At 38.5% G+C, this 14,212-nt stretch overlaps 1 protein-coding gene across 1 annotated transcript in view; it reads left to right on the forward strand.

Moving 5' to 3' along the window:
- Positions 1–241: 241 nt before the first annotated feature.
- THADA (THADA armadillo repeat containing) overlaps positions 242–14,212 on the forward strand; it is a 161,199-nt gene continuing 147,228 nt past the window's right edge. Inside the window, exons 1-16 of the mRNA XM_032184350.1 lie at positions 242–295; positions 1,157–1,252; positions 1,903–1,997; positions 2,407–2,537; positions 4,089–4,237; positions 4,349–4,381; positions 5,255–5,303; positions 6,274–6,464; positions 7,007–7,101; positions 7,399–7,619; positions 8,324–9,015; positions 9,691–9,842; positions 9,979–10,134; positions 11,299–11,421; positions 12,389–12,512; positions 13,904–14,052. Of these exons, the coding sequence (XP_032040241.1) occupies positions 1,177–1,252; positions 1,903–1,997; positions 2,407–2,537; positions 4,089–4,237; positions 4,349–4,381; positions 5,255–5,303; positions 6,274–6,464; positions 7,007–7,101; positions 7,399–7,619; positions 8,324–9,015; positions 9,691–9,842; positions 9,979–10,134; positions 11,299–11,421; positions 12,389–12,512; positions 13,904–14,052 (2,436 nt within the window). The 5' untranslated portion in view covers positions 242–295; positions 1,157–1,176. The remainder of the gene's footprint in view (positions 296–1,156; positions 1,253–1,902; positions 1,998–2,406; positions 2,538–4,088; positions 4,238–4,348; positions 4,382–5,254; positions 5,304–6,273; positions 6,465–7,006; positions 7,102–7,398; positions 7,620–8,323; positions 9,016–9,690; positions 9,843–9,978; positions 10,135–11,298; positions 11,422–12,388; positions 12,513–13,903; positions 14,053–14,212) is intronic.

The following is a 14,212-nucleotide window of genomic DNA, read 5'->3' on the forward strand; positions in this document are numbered from 1 at the left end:
GGAGGCACGACCCGGCTGCTGAGGCCTAAAGCCGCCGTGCCCTGGCTCCGGGGAGCCGCTGCCATCCCTCTCCCCGCCGCCGAGGGGAAGGTGCCCGCTTGGGCGCCCCGCGACCGGCGAGGTTACAGCTCCGGCCCCTCAGCACCGGGGCTGGAGGCGGCGCCGGGGGCCGGGCTGCGGGGCGGGGAAAGCCCGGCTCGCCTCGGCTCGGCTCGGCTCGGCCCTACCCGGCGCAGGCGGGGCAGCGGGGACCGGGCCGGGGAGCGGCGCCCCGGGCCGAGCCTCTCCCCTCAGGGTAAGGGCCGGCGGTGGCCGCCATTTTGCTTCCTCCCCGTCCCCCCCCTCCGCCGCCCGCGCGGCCTCCATGGCGGCGGGGCCGCGGCCCTTCCCCGCCCGCCGCCGGGCTGTGGTGCTGCGGGGCGGCCCGGAGGTGGGGGGTGTGAGGCGGCGGCGCCTGCCCTCGGCGGCTGGTTGCCCTCACGGGCTGCGGTGGCTCCATGTGGGAGCCGCCGGGACGCGGGGCACCCCGCACCGGGTGGCCCCGCAGGAGCAGGGAGCCTGCGGGGGGCCCCGCCAGCCTCAGGTGCTGTGCGGGAGTGGGCTCGTGAGGCAGGGAAACTGCAGCGCACGTGAAATTTCCACTGCCCTAAAGGGGATAACTTCCCCTCTGCAACATCCGCTGTGGCAGAGGAAGCGCAGGTTGATGTCTCCAGGAATAAAACTGTGGTTCACGAGGTAGCCCTCGCTTCGCATTACGTCTTAAGCGAGTTCTAAACGCTCGGTCCAGTAAACTAAAGCAGCAGCAGGAGTTCTGTGGTGTAATTCCCATGTCTGCGTGGTATTTACAGGCTGTGACCAAGGGACGTGTTGCAGACTGCATAACAAGTGCAGTAAGGACTCCAGTGTGACAGTTTAAGGCTTATCCAGCAAATACTGAAATCTTTTCTCATATTTCCTCTTTGTGCCACAAAGTCTCAGCAGATTTTGGGCGTGCTTAGAATGGTTGAAAATCATGAAGGAGTAGAGAACTATTATCTTGCAAAAGAAATTGCACAAATAATACAATAAACAATATTTTAGGCCAACAAAAAAGGCTATTATAGGAAGTGTTGTAGTTATGCTTTTAAAACAAGGTAGTGTGCATTTCTTTTAACAGGTGTCTCTTCATCAGCTAAAATGGTTTTAAAAAAGAAGAAAGAAGTTCAGGTTGATGCATTCTTTCTTGATCACCAGCAGCTTGAAAAACTTCAGAGTAAGTTTTTTGTTTGTTTTTCCTGAACTAATCTTGTTTTTGTTTCTGTTAGTAGATCCCATTTGGGTAGCTACTGAAATTGATTATTATTTTTTTAATTGTTTTGTTTGTGGTGTTTTTTGTTTTGGGTGGTTTTATTCTTTCTTTTGGTTACTGTTTTTTTTGCCTTTTTTAATGTAATGACAACGATTTTTTACTGTGGCAAAGTTTAAAGAGGTGATCGTTCCCCTCTGCTCAGTACTGGTGAGGCCACACCTGAAGTATCGTGTTCAGTTCTGGGCTTCCCAGTATGAGAGATGTGTAAAAGCCATGAAGATGATGAGGAGACTGGAGCATCTCTCCTCAGAGGAAAGGCTGAGAGAGCTGGGACTGCCTAGCCTTGAGAAGAGAAGGCTCAGGGAGAAATCTTACCAATGCCTATAAATGTCTGAAGGGAGGATGCAGTGAAGGCAGAGCTGGTGCACGGGACTGTTTGAAAAAAATGGTGCTAAGCTGTTGTTAAGGTGACTTAAAGGGTATGACACCAGTAGGTTTAGTGGAATGGCAAAAAAGTTAATAATTAAGCAGTGATTTCTTATTATAAACAACGTATTCTTTATGCTGTTTATTGTAACTCCTTTTTAAAAAAAATACTCTTCTTCCAAATGTAGAGTTTTCCAAGGCTGAAGAACAAAACCTGGCATCTCTGCTTCTGCACTGTGGACAGCTGAACAATGGCATCCAGCAAATCCAGTGTATTAAACAAGTAAGATTTCACTGGTATTAGTGTGCTGTCTTGAAACTGACAGTGTAATACACATGCCGTTAACGCGAAATGCAGCTGTAAAATAAAGCGTTCCTGGAAGCAGGTAAAATGAAGTTGTTACTCCTGCAGATGCTAGGTGGGAACATAGTTCTAGTACTTAAATTAGCAAAGGCTGTGGTTACTGAGAATAATGGAAGGCAAGTGATAGCAAATTATGAGTTTTATATTTATATATTGTTATTAGCAGAGGTTTTCCTGGAGCTTATTCAGCAACTTAATCTCAACAGGATATGGTAAAGTGGAGACAGTTTTTGCACTGTATCCTTGAATGAGAGGGAATTACACCCCCATTAATTACAAGGGCACGTATGTAGTTAGTTTTATTGATCAAGTGTTCTGTTGATTACAGATTATGCCTTTGGTGAAGATGATGGATCAAAACTCTGCATGTGATCCCATGGTTAAAGCTTGTTTGGATATCCTGGGAGAGACATATTTTTCACTGGGTGTGAAGAATCCCTTGAAAAAAGTATTAGCAAGGTAAAGAATTGGATAGTAAGCATGGTTTGTTTTATTTAAATGCTCTTCTTACATTGAAGCTGGTAACTTCTCATGCACTGCAAATTGCTGTAATTACTGAAAATTTGTGGTACTAATACTATAAATAATCCAATGTATCATTGGATAAATAGCTTCAAAGTGAAGCATTATTTTGATCTCTTTCATTACTTGAAAGACAATTTGTGTATAATTAGCACGGAATTTTAAAATCCAAGAGAGTAGAAATTTAAAATGCATCTGTATAAAAAGAAAAACACTCAACTTTGACAATGTAAAGAGAAGGTGGTACAGTGGAATCATGACTAAAGAGTGTTTTCCCATACCTATTTCTGTTGTAATTATGCTTTTCTATAGCAAAACTATTATTGTATTTCTTTAGCTAATTTATGACAGGCTTAATATTTTAAGATCGATTGCTTAGCTGCCTTCATTTCTATGCACAAGAAAAAACATCTATTGTTCAACTGAGACCTCATAGGGCTTCCATCCAGTATTTCATATAATGCCAGGGCTTCACGCCACTTTGACAGGTTTTTGTTGCTTCAAAGTTAGAACATGTTTATTTTAAAACAAAGAATGTTTGATAGATGCTGTTGAATGCTAGTGGTAAACTGTGGCTGCATGCATCTGTTTGTATCGCTGTTTTTGCCTGTTGTGACCCTTTTTATCGAAGCTATACATGCCTCTTTTAGAAATGTTACTTGAAAGACTGAAATGGGCTGAGCAGAGAACAAGCCCATGAGTTGTCAGGTATGTGGCTACAGGAAAGCTTTCTTCACTTTTAAGTAAGGATAGGCTGAAATGTTAAGGAGTGCCTAGGAATACAAGTAGATAAAATGGAGAAGAGAAGTTATGCAGAGGAAATGTAAGTGTTCTTAGGAGGCTGTAAAATTTCCACAGATCTAGACTCTACTTTGTTATTTTCTATCCCTGGTGTATACATTTATGTCATGATGCTACAGAAATTGTGGACACTTTGGTTTGGGAATCAATATAGAGTATTAGAACACAAGTTGATTTACATCTCACTTGCAGGAGTAACCTAAACCTTGTGTAGACGTTGCATTAAAGATACAAGAGCAAACTCTCCTTTCACTTTTTGCTGAATTAACTCACTGAAATTATTTCAGAAGGAAATCTTGAAAAATGTTGGTAAGAAAAAACTAAGAAGGTTTAATGTCCTTCCTGTATTCCAGAACAGATACAGAAAGTCATGCCTGGACATTATTAGAACTTTATCCAGTGTACTTTGAAGACTAGAGCTGTGGTTTTCTGACTCTGAAACCAAAAGGCGGACAGTAATAAACATGCTGTCAGTTCTTGATTTTTTTTTTTTTAAGTGTTACAGGCTGCAGTTGTATAATCTGATAGATACAATGCATCCTTGCATTTGCAGAAATGTGGGGAGAAGGCTAATATAGGAAGCAACATGTCTATTACGAGAGCTTTACCCGACACTGACTTTGAACACGTGCTATTTCACACACCTCAGTGTGAGGTAACTGATCGTGCTGTTTCTTACTGTTGTAGTTCGCTAAATGGTCTTCCTGAACAGTTGATGCAGTTAGCTGTTCAAAGCTTTGTACGCTGCCTTAGGGAAGAACTGAAAACCACAGATACGTATTTGTACAGAAAAGTACTGGACAACCTTGCTTCTTGTATGGAGGACTTCAGCTTAGGTATGATGAAATCGAATATATTCTTCTTTATGAAAAAACTTATTATTTTTTTTTTTTTCTAGTATACGCTATCCAATAGTCACTATTTAAAATGTATTTTCTTTCCTCTAGGTAAAGCAAGTATTAAGAACCTGTTTGAAGAAGGTAAAGTTATGTTTATATTAAAATTCACTTTAGATTATTGGGGGAAGGCTGTGTGTGAAGAAGTAATGTGTGGTAGGCACAAAGATCTGTCAGATTTGATTTCATTATGATACATTTTTAATAACTAGGACCTTCTTCATGGGATGCTTTTTTTTTTTTTTTTTTTTTGTCAAGGATTTTTCCTTGGCTTGTACCTTTAATTTCCTGGAATCTATCTTGATTTACTGAGCATCCACAGATACCAATCTGAGGGTACTTAAAGGACTGTCAGAGACAGTGCTGCTTTACATGAAGTAATCTCTGTTCTGCCCCTCATGATGAAGTTGAGTATGGTAACATGGAGCTGTTAACATCCAGTCTTCATATAGCAGGCCCTGGTCTGCTGTGGCAAGCATTCTGTGTGGCAGTAATTTGGCAGAAGTTTGATCTGCTGGTAAAACCATTTATTATTGAACCTCAGCGATTCAGAGTCGCTGCATCTGTTTGGAAACTATAGGATAACGTGGCCTGTTGTGCCCTCAGCATGCAAATAATGTTCACAGCTTTTTATGGACCTTTTGTTGCTGCTATGTTTTGAGCTGTTGGTAATTTCAGCTTTTCATCGAGGAGCCAGAACTCTGGATGCCTCGCAGTGTTAGAGCAAGTGGAAACTCTTATTTTGTACCAGGCTGTTACAAAACAGTGTGAGATTTTGTTCCTGCATTGCCTCTTGAGTCTACACTGAATTTTGAAACCTTTTTTATGGAGTGGAAGAAACACCACTATACAGATAACTTTTTGCTGTGCCTGGGTGTAATGTGTATGGGTGATTGCTGGGAATTTTCTGTTACACTTCTCTTTTAAGTAAATTCCTAACGTAATTATTTCCACTAGTTCTTCAGTTCCTGCAAAAGTCGCTACTTGACATACAGGAAGAAAACAGGCAAGTGAAATCAATATAAGCTGTATTTTATCTGTTTTCATTTCATTATTGCAAGATAATTTAATATGGACTATCACTTCGATAGCCATACAGTGGTGAAAGATGCGAATGTCAGTTTACAGTGATATGTATATAAAATTAAAAAAAAATGTTTCTTTTCTTTTGTGGTAATATGATGATAGAGAGGAAAGGAACAAAAAGGTGGTAGTATTTAAGGCACTGATATTGTGTTAGAGCTACTACTTTTAAGGGAGGCCTTTGAGTTGTGGTTTTGCTATCTGAATTGTGACTGAACACTGTAATTAATAAACACACTTATTAAAATTCAGTTAGAGTATTTCTCTTCCACTTTTCATAAGTATTTAATTCAGTATTGATATGCTGTTTGACTGTCACAGCAGTCATCATTCTGTATCTTGACATTTTCCAACATAACATAAAGTGAAGCATCTTCACTGTGGTCTCTTACAATGTGCCTGGAGGATAACAGCACTTAATGGAATGTTTTGTACATTACAGGCTTACAGCTTGTCTGTCTTTGTATTAGAAGAGAGTTGAATGATAGAAATACGCTTTGTGCACAGAGGAACTGTTAAAACGAGAAGGGACCAGCATTGTGTTCTATCACTCTTTAGATCCTGCCCTGTTCAGGCAGAATCAAATGAAGTTTCAAAATCAAAAGAATCAAAATCAAAAGAATTTTGAAGAATCAAAAAAAGTTTCTCATGGGAACCTACAGAAACTGTTGAAAAAATTAATTATTTTTTTTAAGAAACTGTGTTTCTTACCTTCATTTTAAAACGCTGTCCAAGTCCACTTTTATCTTTCTGCTAGTTTGGTCAACTTGAACAATAATTTGATTTCTACCACTATTTCTATCTAAAGTTGACAGAATGTGGTTTTCTAGGGATGGTGAAGGATGGGTTTTGTTTGCTGTTTGTAAGCATATCTTCTCTTCTTTTTCCCCCAGAAAGAATAGTGGAAATCGTGTAGTTCAGACACGATTGATGCATGATTTATTGATGGCCATTAAAGTTCCAATGATGCTTGTACAGAAATTACAAGAAAATATTCAGGGAAGTCTTTGGAAAAATCATGAGTCTTGCATTTGGCAAAGTATGTGTAGTTTACTGAAAAGTTCCATCAGCTTCCTAATGGACGGTAAGTTTAGTAACATTCAAAAATAAATGTTTTAATTAAGTCAGTCTTGTTTTCTTTATAGTAAACTGTGTGTAGAAAAACTTGTCTTGTTTTAGCTTGAATGGAAGTTGAACTGCTGAGACTAATGGGAGTGGGGACTAGCAGTAGGTCTTTCTGAGAGCTATGATTTGTAGATCATAATGTATATCTGCATGAATTACGCAGTCAGAACTGTTTATTGATGCACGGTAACTAATCATGGTTACTTCCTGTACAGGTGTTACTTTTTTGTAGTTGAACTTGACAAGTAGGTTCTGCCATGGTCTTCCTGTTCTTACCAGGCAGTTCTGTATTTTCTGTTTGTTGAAAGGTATTTATAGTTACCTCTAACACTGAAATATGAATTTGTTAATACTTACTCTCCAGGCAGATACTACAGGCTTGTGAATACACAACTATAAGTAGTAGAGGAAAATTCAATGCCAACATTATAATTTTGATACGCAGTTCTGACACGTAATGTTTGCTGCACTTCTGAGTAAAAACCTTTCTCTGCCATGTAGAAACTCTACTGCAGACTGTGCAGACTACCTCGGGACTGGCCTTTATTCTGTTTACTAAAGTTATGTATGAACCAGCTGAAGAATTACCTTCCCTGGTAAGTGTGTATGTTCTCTAAAGGCTGTGAAATGTGGTAGTGTCATTAATCAGTGTTCCCAGGGTTATTTAGAGGCTTTGCTGATAGAGGTAGCAGGGCCTGCCAACCTCTGCATCTGTCTTTTGTTGGAATGTAAATCCTTTATTCTCTGTATGAAATAATGATACAGGGTTTTTGAATTTATAAGAAAAACAACACGGAGAAATCTCTTTACATCTTCTAAGGTTTGTGCTTGTGTACAAAATACCTTTTCTAATGTGCTAAGGTGGTGTAATGAGCTGTATTTTGCTATCACAGGTCAGTGACTTGCTTCTTGGATTGAAGAAGCATGCAGGCATGCCAGCATGGTTTGTGAGTAATTGTGGAACTCAGTGTACAGAGGAACTCTCCGACTCAGTCCTTCTCTTTCTTTGCCATGGAGCATTGGCTATGCTGGATTGGAAGAATAGCAGCATGGGTGAAAGTGGAGAGAAACTGTTACTAGATATTGCATCAGTCTTATTGTCTTTGAGTTCAGTGTAAGCCTGTGCTTTCATTTTTTCATTGTCATGCTTGATTTTTTACTTTGCATGGGTCATGGTCCTATATAATTATAATATAATTATTTTGTTTTCCTGTGATAATCATATCACCTTTTTAATATATTCAGAAGAACTCTAAGTTTCAAAATGTCTTAAGTTGCATTTTCCTCTGGCATGCTGAAATGAAATGCTCTTTTATCCGGCATAAATTGTAGCCTATTGGATAGGAGATCAGTATTCTGTTCAACCATGGTTTCTGTCTCGGAGGTCAGTTTTGTGATTTGTGTTTTAGACATACAATTCTTTTTATTTATTTATTTATATAGTAAGGAAAACTTTTCTTTAGATTTTCAAGAAGCATGCAACATAATGTTGCTCAAATACTGCCATGTGGGTATTCATTTTTATTTTTGTTTTCAAAATTGCTGCTGTAGAGGCTTGTCACCATATTGAGGTGGTTTTAGTTGTGACTGGTTAACAGTGTGTCAGGTGACAGAGCATACAATTTGAAGCATCCAAAACCTTTTTGCCTTAGTTTTTTCTTTTTCTTCAATGAATGGGTAAGTGTTTCCGCATCTGTTCTAGTGTGAAGTAAGCTAAGGTGATGAATAGTTACTTTGAAACATATAATTGATATTTTTTTAAATAGAAGTGACAAATGAGGATAATGAACTTTTTTTGTTGTTTGTTCTTTTAAAAAGGTTAAAAGAATCCAATATGATAATATGTTTATCGAGAACTGTTGCTATTTGGACTAATTCAGCACTAGCTGCCCTTGTTTCAGACTCCCCAAATCTAAAAATCAAACTTAATGGGAACTCAGAGGTAATTGGGAAGCTGCTGCAGTATGTTTACACGCACTGGGAACACCCTCTAGATGTTGTTAGACACCAAACCAAATCGATATTCAGGAATCTTCTTCAGATACATCAAACCATCGTTTCCGGATACAACTTAAAATCAGACCCATTCTTTGCAAGGCTGACCAAGCATTTGCTGAGTTTGGAATGGCATGTGAAAGGAAAATACGCTTCTCTTGGCTGTCTTGTGGAGTGTGTGGGCACTGAAAGTATACTACAGTTGGACAGAACTATTCCAGGACAAATCTTGGATATGATGAATGATCAGTCTCTTGCACCCTATGCGAGTGATCTTTTGGAAACCATGTTTACAAATCACAAAGTGCAGTTTACTTCGAGTTGTAAGGAAAGTTCCTGGATTGACCAGTGGCACGACATCTGGGTTTCTCCTCTTCTTCTAATACTGTGTGAAGGGAACCATGACCAAACTACTTATATAATAGATTACTATTTACCAAAATTGCTCAGATGCAGCCCTGACAGTTTGAGCTACATGATGAGAATTCTTCAGGCTTCTGCAGATGCTAATCTTGGTAAGAAAATAAATAAAATGATATTTGTAATTATAATGAGTTTAAAAAAAAACCAAAAACAAACACAACAATCAGTCTTGGAAATGCAATTTCTGATTTATTATTCCTGTTAGAATAAGCTGGGGAGAAAAAAAAATACAGATGGTTGTTGATTTGTGTCAATGCTTCAGGGTGGGATTCATAATAATCACGAGTATCTTCATGCCACGAGCAGAAAAAATAAGTGTTCTAACTGTGGGTGTCTTGCTGCTCTCTTTACATGTCAGACTTTGTTAAGCAGCAGTATTTTTTTTCTCCTATTCTTCTGTTCCATTATGATTTCCTATATAGGCATGTCCAATAGCAGGGCTTTACAGATGGCTTTTTGTTCCAAATACGTGCACGTTAGATTTATGAGTTTCTTTGTAGTTTTTGATGTAATTGAATGTAATTCTTAAATAATGGCTTTTGAGACATCACAGGGTTCTTTCTCTGTGTGCCCTGTTTGGGAAGAAGCTTTTGGGAACCAGGCTCTTTAGAATGAGCTGAATCTGTGACAGACTCTGTCTTTTGGGGTTTATTGGCTTAGAGAGAAAACGAGGTGGTATGTGGAGTTTCTGACGAGCCCTGCAGTTAGTATTTTGTTTATTGTGTTAATCAGGCTGTAATTATTGCTGTATTTTGTTTTTTTTTCAGGCTCTTGCACTACAAGAGGAGCTCTTGGAGCCCTGATGGCATGCCTAAGAACAGCCAGGGCTCACGGACACCTGGAACTTTCAAGTATCATGAGCAACGGTCTTGTATCGGCTGAATGTATACAGCAGGGTTTAGTGCATCAGCACAATCAGGTAGAGGGGCAATTTTTTTGTGCATCTTCAAATTAGAAGAAATACTTAAATCCGAAATTGTGTGTCAGTGTTGTTTTAAAGATGTCATCATAGGTGTCTTTAACTCTTCTGTGTTTAACATCTAAATATCTTTCAGGTTTGCATTGATGCTTTAGGTTTGCTTTGTGAAACCCATCGTAGCACGGAAATTGTGTCTAAGGAAGAAATGCAACTAATTCTATTTTTCCTGGAGTACAACTTGAACAGTCAGTCTCCGTCAGTAAGGCAACAGATATGTTCTTCACTACGAAAGGTAATTTAAAACTGTAAACAAAATGTTGACTGTGCTTACATTTTAATTAAATTGCATATTTCACAAATTTTCCTACTGTTACAAGTTGCACATCTGAAAGAGTAGAAACTCTAAGATCAGGTGTGTGGTGTATGTGTTTTGCAACAGAATGGTGAAAGATTATTGCGTGCAAGAGTGGCTTAAACAAAAAATCACCAATAGTAACTCCATCAAGAATAGTAGTGAGTGTTGGTTACCTTGTCAGTGTACGCATACTTGACCAACGGCAAGTACAAAGCAACTTTGTGCCGTAGAGTAAACCTTGAAGCTTGCATTGCTCTTGTTTTGCACTAAGACTTACTAGAGCTCAGGCAACAGTCACAGTCACTTGGTCAACCTCAGCAGCCTGACTAGGAAGGCAAGGTAAAGGAGTATGGAGGAAAAGCTGCGGTTGGCTTGGTGTGTGGCTGTAATGTTATAGTCTGCAGAGACTGAGTGCGTTGACATTGCCGGGGTCACATGTGGGAAAGCATGGTGGGAGAATCTGACAAGGATGAGGAAACCATGTATTTGCAAAGACTGTTTTTGAAAGATACTGGTTGCAAAAAAAAGCAACATGAAAAGAGAAAATAATTAGTTGGAGAAAGAGGAGGGGGAAATAGGCTTGGCAGAAACAAAAGAGTAGAAACCCTTCTATTTCATTCTTGCCTTATACAAGCTGAGGAATCTGAGATAGAAAACCTGTGTTGGAGGAAGTGTGATAGGGAATAATACTAGTGGGTAATAAAAGCTGGGGGAAGCACTATAGAGGTGCGTTAAGCTCTGTAAGAGACACTGAAGCCATAAAAATAACGTGCGTTAATTGAACTTGTCTTATGTAGAACTTACGTTCCATGGAAAATGGGGAGGTGGGAGAAGAAGAGTAGGCGTGAATTTAAGGAGGAGGATGGAAACAGATATTGAGGTGTAGAGGCATGGGAAAGAGCGTGGTCACAAGAGATGGGGAGCAAAAAAACCTGTTGTTTTTGGAGGGAGAGAAAAGGATCGGTTCTGTGTTACACTGTATACAGACTGCTTAAATATTATAAGCAACATGATCTGGAAATTCAGCTGAAAGTCCCCCTTGCCCTTATTTAACTTTCAGTGACTCTTGCCTTAGCTATGTTTTGATTTTTGTTTTATAAGTTATTTTGTAGAATACAAGAAAGTTCCCAGGTGCTTTATAAACTGGAGCAAAATAAAACTAAGCAGGAATTACTTGAAGACTCAACTAGAAGGCATCCTTCAGGGATTTTGCAGCAATATAAAGTAAGTAGATAAAAATTAAGTTAGATTACTAGAGGTATAGATGATAACAATAAGAGGTGGGAAGGTGTTCCTGAAAGGTGGTTAATTTTTCTCAAAAGCACCTCTGGGTAAGCTAGGTCCTGTCTGTATTAGGAAACACTGTGGTGCAGAAGGAATAAACCTGCAAAGTGAAACAGTGCTGAGGACCTCGTCCACACTGTATCTTGCTGTGCAAATTAATTTCTGCTAAATGTGGTGTTGTCATATGAGCTGCGTGCCTGGTAGTATTTGGAGAGTATCTTTAAGCTTAGTTTTGTCCAACAGCAATCCAGGTTACTTTCTGAGGGGATTGCTCAGTGAACTGAAACAGCAGCAAGCGGGGACTGACTGGAGAGGTATCTCCAATCCAATCTGAAACCTTCTTGTGAGCTCACAAACCATCTTGTGAGCTGCTGGCAGTTGAGTCAGAAGTTTTAAATGATGTGCATTACTTTGGTTTGAAATAGAAATCTCCTGAGCTTCTGCTAATTAGCAGAGTTAGCTTTCTGCTAATTCTCCAGGATGATCAGTAAGGGAATGGATGACTTAGCTGCTGCACAAAGATTTCAGTATGAACACTTCTTTTGTATTTGTCCTTTTTCTCCTCTTTAAAGGCCCACAAAATTAGTTTCTTTGTGTTAAACTCCTTCTTGCCTTGACTTCTGCTTTGCTGGCTCAACTGCTTTTTAAGGCTTTGATAAAATCCTGATCTCTTTGTGGCAGTAGGTAAGGTAAACTTTTTAAAAAAAAAAAAAAAAATCTGTGCTCTCAGAAACAAGAAGATGGTCAATACTACAAATGTGTAGGCCTCCCATTCCTCCAAGTTGAACTGGAAGTTCCTAATTTTGCTGGGTAACACTTAAAGCAGAATGTCTGAAAATTAATTACTTAAACTCCTGTTTGCGGGACAGCAAACAAACTGTCTTAAAATCTCTCCTTTGATCTTTAGGACTTCATGTCATCTGTATGTGACAGACTTTTTGAGGCGCTGTTTCCTGGTTCATCGCACCCAACCAGATTTTCTGCTCTAACTATTTTAGGATCAGTAGCTGAAATATTTTCTGTTCCAAAAGGTGAGAGACCTCACTTACAGGGTGTAGGAATGGGAGTTACAGAAAAAAGATTGTTTGTTTCATGCTCTCTGGTTAATTTCTGTCAAAGTGAAATTGTTCCCTTAGGAAATATAATAGAAATGAAGTACTCCCAAGCAAGGATAGTATATTTTAATAGCTAATCGAATTTTGAAGTAAATACAACTATTTATGGTCCGTTGAATATCTCTCTTAAATTGGGATTTTCATTCATAGTGTTTTTTTCAGCAAGATTTTCTCACTGAATTTTTGTTGTCATAAATGAAGATTTTGGACAAGATTCAGTGTATTTAATAACTTCTTCACCTGTTTTAATATCTTAATAATAAATTATTTAAATTTTTGAGATAATAAAAACTTAATTGAAAAGACTTGCATATCCTTAAAGTATTTTACACTAAATAAGGAATACTTTAATTGGACAACTGGTGATAATCCACTGCTGCTGTTACTTTAGTTTCTACCCCATTATGACAACCCAAATTCAAGAGTTAGTCTTAGCATATTGGTGGTTTTGCTAAATCCTGTCTCTGTATCATATGGCCAACTTAAAGCAAAATTTTGTTAAATTTGAATTATTATTGTTTAAAGAAATTAGGCATGTAAGATAAAACTTGATTTTGAGAGGGAGAAGAAAAGACCTTCTTGGTAGATGCTAATTTCTTAAAACCTGTAATAAATCATTAATAAGTTTGCTTTTTTTATTATGAGCTTGTGGTATGTTGTTGCTGCATTTAGTTGTTTAGCAGAAATTTGTATTGGGAATAGTTTATAGGAGCCTTAACATTTCAGAAGCCTGACGTTCCTTTAAAAAGGGAGATTCAGCTGCAGTTGTGTTCCATGCAGGACTATGGTGCACTTGTTTACATCTTAAAATTTCTAGCTTCTTTCTGGCATTAGATCAGTCTTCGGAAATCATGGCTCCTAATCTGACTAAATTAGAAGTGAAAAAGCTTAATAACTTTCAGAGGGTTATTCTTATCACTGGGGAGGGGGGGTAGAACAAAACAAAAACAAACAAAAAAAAACACCAGCAACGTGCTGAAGTCTTAAACCCTTTTTGAAAGGGATTATTTTCTAATTCTAGAGAATTTTTAAGCAAAGCTAAAATAAAGATTATTTTCAAAGCTGAATAGGTGAAATTGTTTTTGACAATAAGTTATTTTCTATATAACTGAGAGTAATATTTTTTATATGGTAAACTTCAAAAATAAACATGTCATTAAAGAAATACTTGTTAGTATTGAAATAATGCTTTAGCTAAACTTCCATTTTAGTGTTTCTGTTAGAAGAGTTAAATAAAATGTAAATGCAGTCCTGAGTCTGGAAAAAAAAAAATACAGTATAACATTAAAATTGCTTTATTTGAACAGGACAGGTGCACGTTTTTAAATTGGATCAGGAGATTGATTCTGCTCGTGTGCGAACTTTGATTCAGTGTTTTGCCAGTACTTTTGAAGAAGTAAAAGTCCTAGCATTTGAGCTGGTGATGAAACTGCGTGATGTTGCGTTTAGTTTACAGGTATGTAACTAAAAATAGTTTAAAGAGAATCATTTCGTGAAACAGGAATGTTCTGTATTGAACTACGTACTTGAATTGGGTACAAAACCTAACTCCTGAAAATGAGAAGTTGATCCAAACTGACCACAGTAGTGTTTATCTCTAGTTTTTCTATATATTT

The sequence above is a fragment of the Aythya fuligula genome, chromosome 3 (assembly GCF_009819795.1).
Source record: "Aythya fuligula isolate bAytFul2 chromosome 3, bAytFul2.pri, whole genome shotgun sequence".
Classification (NCBI taxonomy): domain Eukaryota; kingdom Metazoa; phylum Chordata; class Aves; order Anseriformes; family Anatidae; genus Aythya; species Aythya fuligula.